Here is an 11,887-nt window from a genome sequence, read left to right as displayed (position 1 = left end):
GTGACGTTTCGTGCGCCCTGAAATTGACGAGAGAAAAACAATAATCAAATAACATTTATTTATGAAAACGTCGTGAATTTAATGGAGAGCCTTTTTGGAGAAGTTGTATCATGAAGTAATAATGTATAAAGGTAAAAGTAATCGATCGAATGTGCAAATTGTACCGCTGGATGCGCTCTTAAAAGAAAAAGAAAACGCAACTTCGGCTAAACCTACTGCGATTAGATCGGCTGGAAAACTTGGCAAGTGGGGAGTGACGAGTTTTACATCGATCCGGACGGCATATAGTTTGGGGCTGCAACATCAGAAAGACTTTAAGCCACCAGTCAGCGAACAGTTGAGCAAATCAGAGGAGGAATCGGACTCCGTAGAAGCCCCTAAGCCACGAAAGTTTTTCAAAAGTAGGGCGTCCATACAAACACAATCTCAAACACAACAATTGCCCCATTCGACAAACAACCAACAGCAGACAGCCGTAGTACAGCACAGCGACAGTACAGACACAGTAGTTGATACATCAACAACAGCCGCAGCAGCAAAACAACACAATAAAGGCGAAAAGAAAAGCAAGAAATTAAAGCCCGAAATCAAGCCAGAAAGGGCTCCGGAACGCACTTCTGCACGCAATAGAAACAAGTGTGTGAATTACAACGAGGATGACGCTGGTAGTTTGTCATCTGTGGCAAAATTGACTCAAGACACGACAAATGGAAGCTTGAGTAAACAAGAAAGCGCGCCTAAACAGAGCATAGGAGAAAATTCGTCGTTGTCGACAGTAGAGCTCAATCAACAGCTACCTGAGCAACAACCGATCGAGCATCCAAAAATAGTGTTGAGAATTTCTAAGGGAACCGCTCGCTTCGTGGACACGAGTACAAGTGAGGAAGAAACACCTTTGATAGAAAAAATTCCAATATCGTATCCGAAGAAAAAATTGGATGTAGCAAAAAAACATAAAAAAAGAAAACATTCAAAAATGGATACTGAATCAATGGATCAACCTCCACCTGATCAAGTGGAAGAACTACCAGTGGTCGATGAGCTAGAGCAAAAACTGGCTGAAATTGTACATGAACCCGTAGACGAGCAAATAGATCAATTAGATGTCCCTAAAAAACGTTCTCTCCGTACTCGTATAACAAATGCGAAAAAGGGTGAAATCTTACCTGTGGAGCCCGTATCAGCTGTCGAGCCCACTCCCATCCCTATTGTTGTTCCAAATAAAATGACGAACAAGAGAAAAACGGTCACAACACCGAAAAAAGTGAGCTCCACAACTAAAAAGAGTCCCGAAAAACCAGAACTCGCTACTGCAGTCAGAGCAACTCGTGCCACGAGAAAACGACGAGGAGCTAGTCCAGACATAGAGACTGACGATGCAAATGTGGTGCCCAAGTCTCCCGAGAGAAATGTCACACCATCAGTTCCGGAGAAGAAACGACATATCGATGAAAAAGCGGTAACGATCTCCCCCAGTTCAAAAAGTCGCAATAAGGCGTCTGTAACTTGTGTTTCCGCTGAAGCATCTCTTCCGAAAGAGACAACTTCGACAGGACCTGTGCAAGATGAAGTTGCGCCTCCAAGTGTTAAATTAGTAATTTCGAAGAAGAAAGGAAGCATTTTCAAAAGTCGTGCTTTGGTTAATGAGACAGGTAATAAACGTCATGTGTACAAGCATAAATGGGAGGACGATGATAAGGAAAAGGCAGCTGACAAGTCACCAGAGCCTGCCACTAAAAAGCCTCTAGTAACGGGCAATCATAGTAGTGTGTTGGATGAATTCGATGACTTTGATGGACCAAGCACAACAGAACACAACAAAATATCTGTAACAAAGTCGTTAGCTGAAGAATTTGGCGATGACAAGGATACACAAGAGCCGCTCAAAGAGCGAAAGGTAATGTTTTTGAGCTTTAAATTTTACATCTATACCATTTTTTTTTTTTTTTTGATTTTATTTGAACAGGGCTCATACATGTTTGTTCGGAATGTTAAAAAAGCACATCAGATGCAAGAGATCGGAGAGTTTCAAGAATTGGATGATGACGTTGAATACATATTAAGTGCTTTGCAAAAAGACAACCCAATGTCTACACGTTGTCTCTCTGCGCTTCAGCTGGCGTCAAAATGCATCACGCCAGCCTTCCGTATGCACGTTCGAGCTCATGGAATTGTAACAAAATTTTTCCGTTCTTTGCGAGATGCTCCTAGTGATCCGAATTTAGGTTTGTGTACCGCAACCGTTTTATTTGTTTTGTCGCAAGACACACTTCACATGGATTTGGACCGTGATTCGCTCGAATTAATGCTGAATTTGTTGGACGTGAGTAAGGAAAAAAAGTGTACAGGAGCTAGTTTAAAGCAACTTCAAAAGAACAAGGAAAAGGTTCGTGAGCTGTGTGAAGAAATAAAGAGTCACGGAAAAGCACCACATTTAAATTTGGATAACATTACGATTGGAACGCTGGCAGTTGAGACTTTACTCTCATTAACATCGAAAAGAGCTGGCGAATGGTTCAAGGAAGAGCTACGTAATTTGGGTGGAATTGATCATATAATGAAGACCGTTTGTGATTGTTGCAGAGCCATTTCTGACTACGTAGCAAAATGGACAGAAGACTTGTTAGACAAACTTCGGAAAATCGAGAGATGCCTAAGGGTATTGGAAAATGTTACACAACAAAATGAAGAGAACCAGAAGTATATTATCAAATATAATGACGGAGATGCCATTGATATTCTTGTAAAGTTTTACAAATTATGCGACACGGAAATTTCTCTGTACCCAACTAACGAGACGTCAGCTAAAGATCATCCGGGATGCGTAATTCGCGAGGCCCTTACACCAACACTCAAAGTTTTAATAAACTTAACTCACCCATTCAATCACAAAGCAGAGGGAAGCGTTTGTGTCGGCCAACTTCCTGGAATTTTCGATACAAGTCTTCACTTGTTACTACAATCTACAAACTATGTACCCGAAAATTGTGTGTTCGAGATTAGCTTTTTAGTACTGTTACTGTTAATCAACTTGACGACACATTCAGAACTTAATCGAGCACTGATAATGCAAGCTCATGCGCCCACAGATTTTGGAAGTCAATTTGCAAAAACACCAGCAATGAAAGCTCTTGTGGAGTACTTCTACAAGGAGGAGGAACTTGCAACATTAGCTGGGAAAAATACAGATGCCATACTTGATACACCAAAGGAAGCAGCGGAAAAATTGAAAAAGTCGCAGGAAGAAATGGAAGAAACTGTGACCAAGTTGTTACAAAAGGCCGGCAATAACATGGAGCACACAATGTTAGCCAGTTACGTTTGCATACTGATTGGCCATTTAATAATGGAAAACAATGACTACAAAAATCAAATTCGACACTACTTGCACGACAAAAGCTTCAGTTCGCTTGCAAATATTCTGGATAAGTACTACAACTTTATGAAGTTGACTGGCAGTTCGGAATCATCAGTTGTAGAACACATTAAAAGTACCAAGAAAATCTTAGATTACCTTAAAGAGACAGACTGAACTGACAACGACCCTATAAACATTAAATGTACATAAAACTCTATTTGGAACTTAAATATCAAAAAAAAAAAAATCGGGCATCTGTGTTTTAAAAGTTATTTTTTCTTTCTGTCACACAATTATTTTTAAATGCTTTTAAGATATATTTACTATTTATAATTACTTACTTCAAAAATCATAATCAGTTATTAAAATAAATTTTTTATTTAGCATTAGTTAATAAATTTAGTTTTGTAATTGTGTAAATTTATCAAGATCTTTTATAAGAGAGAATCATTAAGAAACCCGGACAGAACCTATTAATGAGTACTTTAAATCCTTTTTCAAATGTTTTGTAAGGTTCTGTTCAGTTGTAAAATATTTTTAAGTGAATACATAATAAAAAAGATCATTTAATTCAAACAACCATGTTTTTCTACATTTTACGGCCGTTATTTCAGTGTTTGATGGATCGTCGTAAAGAGTTGTAAATAGGTAAACTAATCCTTTATATTTTCTGTTTTTATCAGAAAATATCTTGGCTTCTCTTTTCATAAGAAATTCACGAAAAAAATATTAAAGTTAAATAAATATTTTAATTTAAAGAAAATAATCAAATTCTGAACGAAATGCATTTTGTTGCTTTGACACTTTTGACAGATAAATATTTTACGTATGTGAGTTTCGAAATAGGTAGTACTGAATGAAAGATTTGCACTCGAGTTAATAGTGAAAAATGCAAAGCACCTGAATGAAAACTTACCTTAATTAATCGTGCAAAACATTATTTCACAATAGTGTTATTATTACATAGGTTAAGGGAGAGATGTACACGACGTTTTGGTGATAATATTTGGAGACTACTTATGGGAAACATAATTTGATGAATGTACATTATTATACTGAGCCACTAAAAATGAATAAAAACACCGAAAAGAATCTTCAATTTTATCTTCAAAATCGCCAAAATGGAGAAAACAGATACAATTTTCGGGCTAAATTGTTCACAGAACGTCTTAATTTGGCCAAAAACTTGCATAAACGAGACTTAATTTCCCACTATGGATGTGTTAATGCAATCGAATTCTCCAAAGAAGGACAATATTTAATCTCAGGTAATAAATTGCTTTGTTATTGAAATGATACAAAAAATATTAAAAAGTTTCATTGTTGTCGAAGGTGGTGATGATCGACGGGTCCTCTTTTGGAACCTGGATAAGGCTCTGTTAAATCAAGGAACGCCCGTTCAAATGAAAAAGCAACACGAAAGTAACATCTTTTGCCTTGCTTTCGACAACTCAAACAGCCGTATTTTTTCGGGTGGAAATGACGATACTGTTATTTTACACGACATCGAGAGTGGCGAATTGCTAGATGTTTTTCTTCACACGAAACCTGTCTATGGTCTTTCAATTGATCCCGTTAATGATCAGATCTTCGCGACGTCTGGCGAGGATGGACGCGTATTACTCTTTGATTTGCGTGCTAGTACTGAAATCATGACCGTGGCAAAATGTCGTTCGGCCTTTCATTCAGTATCGTATCACCCACTTGATCAGAATGTTCTCGCGACGGCAAACGCCAAGGAAGGTGCCTCTCTCTGGGATATCCGATCACCTCGAATGCCCAGTTTGCGATATGGTGGTGACAATGCGACGCAGAGTTGCATGAGTGTCCGTTTTAACTCTCTGGGAAGTCAAATTCTAGCACTGCGTCGTCGACTGCCGCCAGTCCTGTATGACACCAGATACACAGAACCAATTTGCCAATTTTATCATATTTATTACTACAACTCCTGCACAATGAAGTCATGCTCGTTCGGTGGCGAATATGACGAATATGTTCTCTCAGGGTCAGATGACTTTAATCTCTATGTGTGGAAAATTGGTGACACAGAAATGACAAATCAATGGGTAGATGAGACTCACATGGTCCTCTATGGACACCGATCGATTGTCAATCAAGTTAGATACAACCATCAGCGATGTTTGATTGCTTCGTCAGGAGTGGAAAAGCTCATTAAAGTTTGGACAGCATTTGACCTGGATGGATGGAACGGAGGACTTACCGAGGAAGCACAAGGTGCTGAAAATCCAAGGGAAGTTTTTACACATGAGGAATATTTATCGATGAACGGCCAAAATATGTCTCACGACTACACAACTAACCCGAACACGAATGAGGACCCAAGAATGATGGCCTTTTTCGACTATCTAGTTCAACAAGAGATTGAGGGGTGGGGAGACACGTTGTCGCAAAGTAGCGATTACAGCTCTGATAGTGATACGGGAGGCTCCCGTTTTGATTCCAGTCAATCCTCAGACTCAGAATCTCTAAATAACTTTGCAACAACAAGTACTAGGCTCACTATTAAACGAACCGACAAGCAGTCCGTTCAGCAAAGAACGCGCTATAGAAATAGAATTGCTTATCTAATTGCCACCAAGAGGAAAAAACTGAAACGTTTAGCATTAAAGGGATCTCCGAGAGTGCTGCGTCGCTCAGCTATCAATAAGTATAAACAAATCAATAACAAAATAGGGAAAAAGAAACGTATATCGCACCGAACTCAACCGCGAAAAATTGCTAGTAAAAGATTTAGGAAGGTAAGCAATATGTAATTTAATTTCGATGAATTCGCTCCCATCCCATGTTTCATAATCTAAATAGAATAACCTAAAACGTCCACTGAAAGACCAGACAAGCGACTCGGAAACACCAAAAAAGTCAAAAAAACGAAGACTACTAAGCTTAGGATCAACTTCGTATAGAAGCTTTCGACGAAAAGTGAAGACACCGCTATCATCCACTTCCAATACTAGTACTCGAGCCGCAGGTAAATTATTATTTTACTTTTTTTTTATCCCTATCACTGGTTATTATTTTTATTTTTGTTTTAAGATAAGTCAGATACAAGCACCACAGACATCGATGAACAGCACACTACTCCTAATGTATTGCCACAAATACTTGAACAACAAAAATTAATTGATGAAGAATTGGCCCGTGCACGTGCCGAAGAACGAAAACGAATTCTAGATGTGCCAAGTACGAGCACTGGAATAACATCAAATGGCAAAAATGTTATGTTCCGTTTCAATCACCATTTGCCGGACTCTGATGACGACTTATCGAGCTCCGAAATGAATGGCAGTCGTACGAATAATAATTGTTTGACAACAGATGAAGAAACTAATTTACAAAATTCTTCTATCAATGATTACGTTTGTTCCAGTCGTTCCAATTCTCGTCTCTCAAGCAGCTACCAAGACGAAGTGTCATCAAGTTGTCCGGAAAATGATGATAAATTAGATTCGACGTATCAAGAAGATCAGCAGTATCAGAAAACTCCCGTTAAAAGAATTTCAAATTTCGCTAACCTGTCCACGCCAGATAGTGGCTTTGGTTGTAGCAGCTCTGGCGGCTCAACGCAAAAATGCGAAAACGAAAATGGCTTTTTGGAGATTGATGGTAGTCATGGCAATTCATCAAATAATCACAATCAATCTTTGCGGTTCGTTCAAAAGTTGAATCGCATTAAGAAAAATCATAGGGAATTCGAAGAATCTGATTCCGACTAAATTGTCTAAGTAGGTGTCTTAGAGTAACATTTTTTATAGATCATATTATTTAGATTAAGTATAATTTTAAGTAAGCATTCGTACAAGACTTTCGAAATTACGTTGAACCGTGTTCTCTTTTGTATTTGAATTATCGAAAGTACTTTTCCAAAATTATACGTTTTATTTTTTTTTAAACTTTATGGTAAATACACAATATGAGTACTAACATTAAAATCTTAACAGAAAAAATACATATTTGAGCATCAGAAATAAAAATATAATTCAATAAAAAAAGTTTCAGATTCCTTTTTTGTCCTTTGACATAACAGTGTAAAGTAACAGTAACATGTGTATAAGGCACACTAATTTAGTCTATGAAAAATATTAAATTCTAACGTAAGATTCTTTAATACCAAATTTATAGAAAGCTAAAAAAGGGAAATATTTAATGAGAAACTCTGAATATAAAATTTGAAAGTTATAGTACATCCGGAAGATCCAAAAATCAAGAAGAACGCAGTGAACAGTTACTAACAAATATAAAATTAATCTGCTATACCAATTCAAGCTTTTGATATTTCTTGAGCCTGTACTAGACCAGTAGGAGTACTCTTCGATACCTGTGAGATACTTTACAAAATACATAAAAGAATCGTAATCTAGCATGGGGTTAAAACACCAAAATCCTTCGATGAGGTCCTTTGTCATGGTGATAAAGTCTTGTGTGCATTTTTGAATGTAAGGTCGATAAATTTGACTTCGAATTGCCTCTAGACGATCTTCCGTTTCTCTAAAGGTTTCTTTGCAAATGTTATACCTAACAAAGAGAAAACTATTTGATATTTTAGCAAAAAAATAGAAAACCCTCGATACTTACTCATCTTTGATGCCTAACATGTAACCTAATACACGCCAAAAGTGACAAAATGCATCAAGGTCATATTCATCATATATTAATCCGAGCTCCCTTCTTTTTAGCACAAAAAACCCCATGAATGCAAATTGAGTAAATGCCATATCTTTTTGCGAAATTATACCGATTCCCATTTTTTCCGTTTTGGTACTTGAATAAAAGTGAATTTTTCGAACTTTAGCGAGAGATTTCCAACATTCGGTGCTTGGCTTTAAATCATATCTGAACCAGTTAACAGTATGAAAAATGGTGGCCATGTAACGACGATAAGCTCTTAGAGCATTGGACGAATTTTTAGTGGCAACTAACACATTAAAGATAGATGGAACCGCAAGAAGACCTAGTAATCCAACGAGCATACTAGTAAAGCATGCAAACCGATTAGTGGCGTACATCTTTTGAGCCCTGAAACATGATAGTTTGAAGAAGATACTGAAATTGCGCTAAGAAATTTCAAACCTTTGGAATTTTTGCTCATCATAGAATGGAGGCAATTCCAATACATAATCCGGTGAATCGTCTACTGGTACTGTTGCAGCCTCATTCAAAAGTAGTTTGAGGTATTCATTTGCATCTGAGAAATAAAATGGAACATCATATTTGCATTACCTAACTTTCTCTTTTTGCTTACCATCGCATTTCGTAGATTTCATCTTCTTTGAATCTTTATTCGAGTGAATTGTCCTTAACAATAATGCAATGCGATTTAACAATGTTAAGCTAAAGTCGTCACGACGTTATTTAAATAGTGAGACGAGATTTTTTTCAACGACTTCCACTTAAGCCATCATCCACTAGTGACATCGTTAGCACAATAAACCATAACTGACATCATAAATGGATAGTTCTTTTGAATGTAAACAAGGGCATCTAAAATACAAGCTGGGCTGTTGTGTATTGGGAATAGTACCACATTTGTTTAATATTTTTCTCGTAATAACAAATAATTTTCAGCATTTTACACATAATGAGTAGTGCAATCACAAACCAACTGCAATTGCACACACGGCAATGTCTGAAATTGATGAAAAGTTTACAGTAAGTTGTCAAACACTTATTCTTTCTATAAATTCAACTCTTCATTTTTCTCACGTCTGCAGAATTACCATTACGAGGAACACGATTTATCATCAAAGACCTCGCAAGAGAAATCCAGTGTGGTTTGTCAAGGAAACTACTGCTGTAAGTTCATTAAATATATGTCTTATAATCGTATTTGTTTCATGTGACTTTGGTTTTTTTTTTGCATTAAAAGAAACACGATGATTATTTAACTAGAGAAAATAAGGAGTTTGTTCAAAGCAAAGTACATGAAAAATTTGGTAATCCCATCATCAAGCATGGTATTCAAACGTACGAATCACCTGTTAGTTCCATGGTTAACATTGCCGAATTGCCAAAAGCTGAGTGGACACCACAGTCGCAAAGAACCGGCGTGATTGCAAGAAAAATTGGTATAAGTCCGATATGGATGAAGGATGGGACAAAAATGATGAGTACATTGTTGCAAGTTGTTGATAACCACGTCATAAAATACACACCTCCAGAGCAGCATGATTCTCCACGAAAGCGTCTTATCAAGAATCCAAACAGGTTGGGGTGCCTGTTAGTCGGTGCACTAAGTGCAGATCCGACCACCTTGACAAAACAATATTGTGGATTGTTTGAGGAAGCCGGTGTGATGCCCAAGTCAGTTTTACGTCGATTCATGATAACACCTGATGCGGCTTTGCCACCTGGAACCCCGTTAAATGTCACACATTATCGCATTGGAGATGTAGTTGATGTCCGAGGACTAACTATAGATCGTGGATTCCAGGGTGTCATGAAGAAACACGGTTTCAAAGGTATGCCATACACGCACGGCCAGACAAAGACGCATCGACGACCAGGAAACATCGGTGGAGGTGGTGAAAAAGGTCGTGTTTGGCCAGGAACTAAACTTCCTGGATGGATGGGAAATCGCTGGCGAGTGTTGAAGGGTTTGAAAATTTGGCGAATCAATACGAAATACAATGTCATGTGGGTGTCAGGACAAAATGTTCCTGGAGCAGTCAACTCATTAGTGTACATATACGATACAATACTACCAACAAGAAAACCAGAAACTGCGCCTCCATTTCCTACAGCACCAGAAGTAGATGAATTGTCGGAAGAATTCGTGGATGAAAATATGCACGACTTTAGAGATCCCACTATTTTTTTCACCGAAACAAAGTAAATTAAATTTCGTACATATATTAGGCAAATAGATTAATAAATTGATAAAAAATACAAACAAATTACATCACAAGTTCATTCATTTTAACATTTGATGAAAACATTTGATTTGTCCTCACATAATAATCAAAATTTTCTGCTAAAAAACACGAACAGCTTACTGAATATTAAAGATTATTTTCGAGAGCCTTGTATGTAACTTCGTTTTAGGCTCGTAAATTTTGAATTCACTTTTGACATTGCTAAATTGACTCCTATCGCAAGATTTTGTTAAGGCTCAAGAATTTTATGTCTGGAGTTGAATTCTTTAGCATGTTTGCTGTCAAAATTGAGCTTATAAATGCACCAAATGCAATTTAGATCATTTAATTTATAAAAATGTTCAAAACACTAAAAAAACTTTTAGTTAGAAAACATTTAATTAGAAAAGAGTAGAAAATCCACAAGAAGTCAAATCACCGAAAAGAAATTTGAATCCTTTTTTTATCAGTTATATTTGTATACTTTTATTTGTTTTTTTTTTAAAAATTAAAAAAATTGGAATTATATATGCAAAAAATCCTTTATTGAAAAAGCACAAACACATTCTGTTATTTTTTCAATTTTTGCAACATTTAGAATTAAAAAAATTATAATTTTAGGAGTAGTCGTGTTCACGGCCTACCGTGAAAAGAATGAGCCTTTTGCAAAACCTCTGTAATCTCAAAATATTAAATAGGTTATATATAAATTTCGGAATAAATACTTAAAAATGTAAATTGACACCAAACATTTTAAGATACAAAAAAAATTGAGTTTCACAAAACCATTGGTTTTGAAATACTAAGTTTGTTTGGGTTCTCGTTTTCATAGCTTTTCCTCTTGTATACATTCAATAAATTTTTTTAAAGATTTTGTGTAAGACTTTTATTTACTTGCTACCGTAGGAAAGATCTGGGAAAAGATTTGGGTTACATGTTATTGATGTGTAATTTCCTACTTATAATATCATTAACAAACAAACAATTACAGTTTGAGTAATTTTTAATACCTAACTAAACTATATGTTGTATTTAAATTAAGAAATAAAGTCATAGGTACAAGAGCCACGTGAATGTAAAATAGGCGCTGACACTGGTTGCTCACCAATTGGTATGAACACTACAATATAAGCCGACTACTTTGGTAATCTAACAAAAACAGAGTAGAAAATACATGTATTATACATATGTATTTTGGAAAATATGATGTGTCATATGTAAATACAAAGAATGTTTCATTTAATGCAAATGCTTGTCATAAAATGCATTAAAAGTTTTGATAAATAATGCGAGTCTCAGCGTTTTTAGCGATATATTTTGTGTGTATCAATATAAAATGCCTGTAAGCATGTTAGAAGGATGATATATGAAAAGAGAACATGCAGTTGTTTGGAATTTCCCCTTCGAATTTCCTTTCGACCGTACACACAATGTAAATGTAAAATGTATTTGTATCATTTTTGTGTGTTTGTTTTTCCAGAAAAACTGATTCTTTGTTTGTGTGTGTGTTTTCGCCTTTGGAAATTACACCGAACTTACATACATTTGGCTGTTGTAATTTACTGTATATATCTTCGTCGTGCTTTTCGCTATATTAATATACCTACACTCAACTAGTGCCTACAACATTACGTGCATACAGCGAATCAGACGAAGCAGC

The 11,887-nt window shown here is 36.4% G+C and overlaps 4 protein-coding genes across 6 annotated transcripts; 3 read left to right on the top strand and 1 right to left on the bottom strand.

Annotated features, from left to right (window-relative positions):
- The first annotated feature begins 23 nt into the window (after nt 1-23).
- Nucleotides 24-3,833, top strand: LOC134834999 (protein wings apart-like). Its single transcript, XM_063849841.1, has 2 exons — nt 24-1,897; nt 1,967-3,833. Exons 1-2 carry the CDS (start codon nt 122-124, stop codon nt 3,530-3,532), a joined length of 3,342 nt encoding a protein of 1,113 aa, XP_063705911.1. The 5' UTR covers nt 24-121; the 3' UTR covers nt 3,533-3,833.
- A 376-nt stretch (nt 3,834-4,209) lies between these two features.
- LOC134834142 (DDB1- and CUL4-associated factor 5) lies at nt 4,210-7,355 on the top strand. Its single transcript, XM_063848707.1, has 4 exons — nt 4,210-4,626; nt 4,691-6,117; nt 6,182-6,347; nt 6,413-7,355. The coding sequence occupies exons 1-4, from the start codon at nt 4,395-4,397 to the stop codon at nt 7,090-7,092; spliced, it is 2,505 nt and encodes an 834-aa protein (XP_063704777.1). The 5' UTR covers nt 4,210-4,394; the 3' UTR covers nt 7,093-7,355.
- On the bottom strand, nt 7,298-8,824 carry LOC134834143 (uncharacterized). 3 transcript variants are annotated; one of them, XM_063848710.1, is made up of 5 exons: nt 8,619-8,824; nt 8,447-8,561; nt 7,952-8,392; nt 7,562-7,906; nt 7,298-7,502 (listed from the first exon to the last, which is right to left on the bottom strand). In XM_063848710.1, exons 1-5 carry the CDS (start codon nt 8,638-8,640, stop codon nt 7,493-7,495), a joined length of 933 nt encoding a protein of 310 aa, XP_063704780.1. In that variant the 5' UTR covers nt 8,641-8,824; the 3' UTR covers nt 7,298-7,492. The 3 variants fall into 3 exon arrangements, with proteins under 3 accessions (XP_063704780.1, XP_063704778.1, XP_063704779.1); XM_063848708.1 differs by having other exon boundaries at nt 7,298-7,906; XM_063848709.1 differs by having other exon boundaries at nt 7,298-7,891.
- A 61-nt stretch (nt 8,825-8,885) lies between these two features.
- On the top strand, nt 8,886-11,071 carry LOC134833267 (large ribosomal subunit protein uL3m). Its single transcript, XM_063847530.1, has 3 exons — nt 8,886-9,025; nt 9,088-9,169; nt 9,243-11,071. The coding sequence occupies exons 1-3, from the start codon at nt 8,955-8,957 to the stop codon at nt 10,206-10,208; spliced, it is 1,119 nt and encodes a 372-aa protein (XP_063703600.1). The 5' UTR covers nt 8,886-8,954; the 3' UTR covers nt 10,209-11,071.
- The last annotated feature ends 816 nt before the right edge of the window (nt 11,072-11,887 follow it).

The sequence above is a fragment of the Culicoides brevitarsis genome, chromosome 3, assembly GCF_036172545.1.
Source record: "Culicoides brevitarsis isolate CSIRO-B50_1 chromosome 3, AGI_CSIRO_Cbre_v1, whole genome shotgun sequence".
Taxonomy (NCBI): Eukaryota; Metazoa; Arthropoda; class Insecta; order Diptera; family Ceratopogonidae; genus Culicoides; species Culicoides brevitarsis.
The sequence above is the reverse complement of the archived record's forward strand: the minus strand, read 5'-3'. Positions and strand labels throughout refer to the sequence as shown.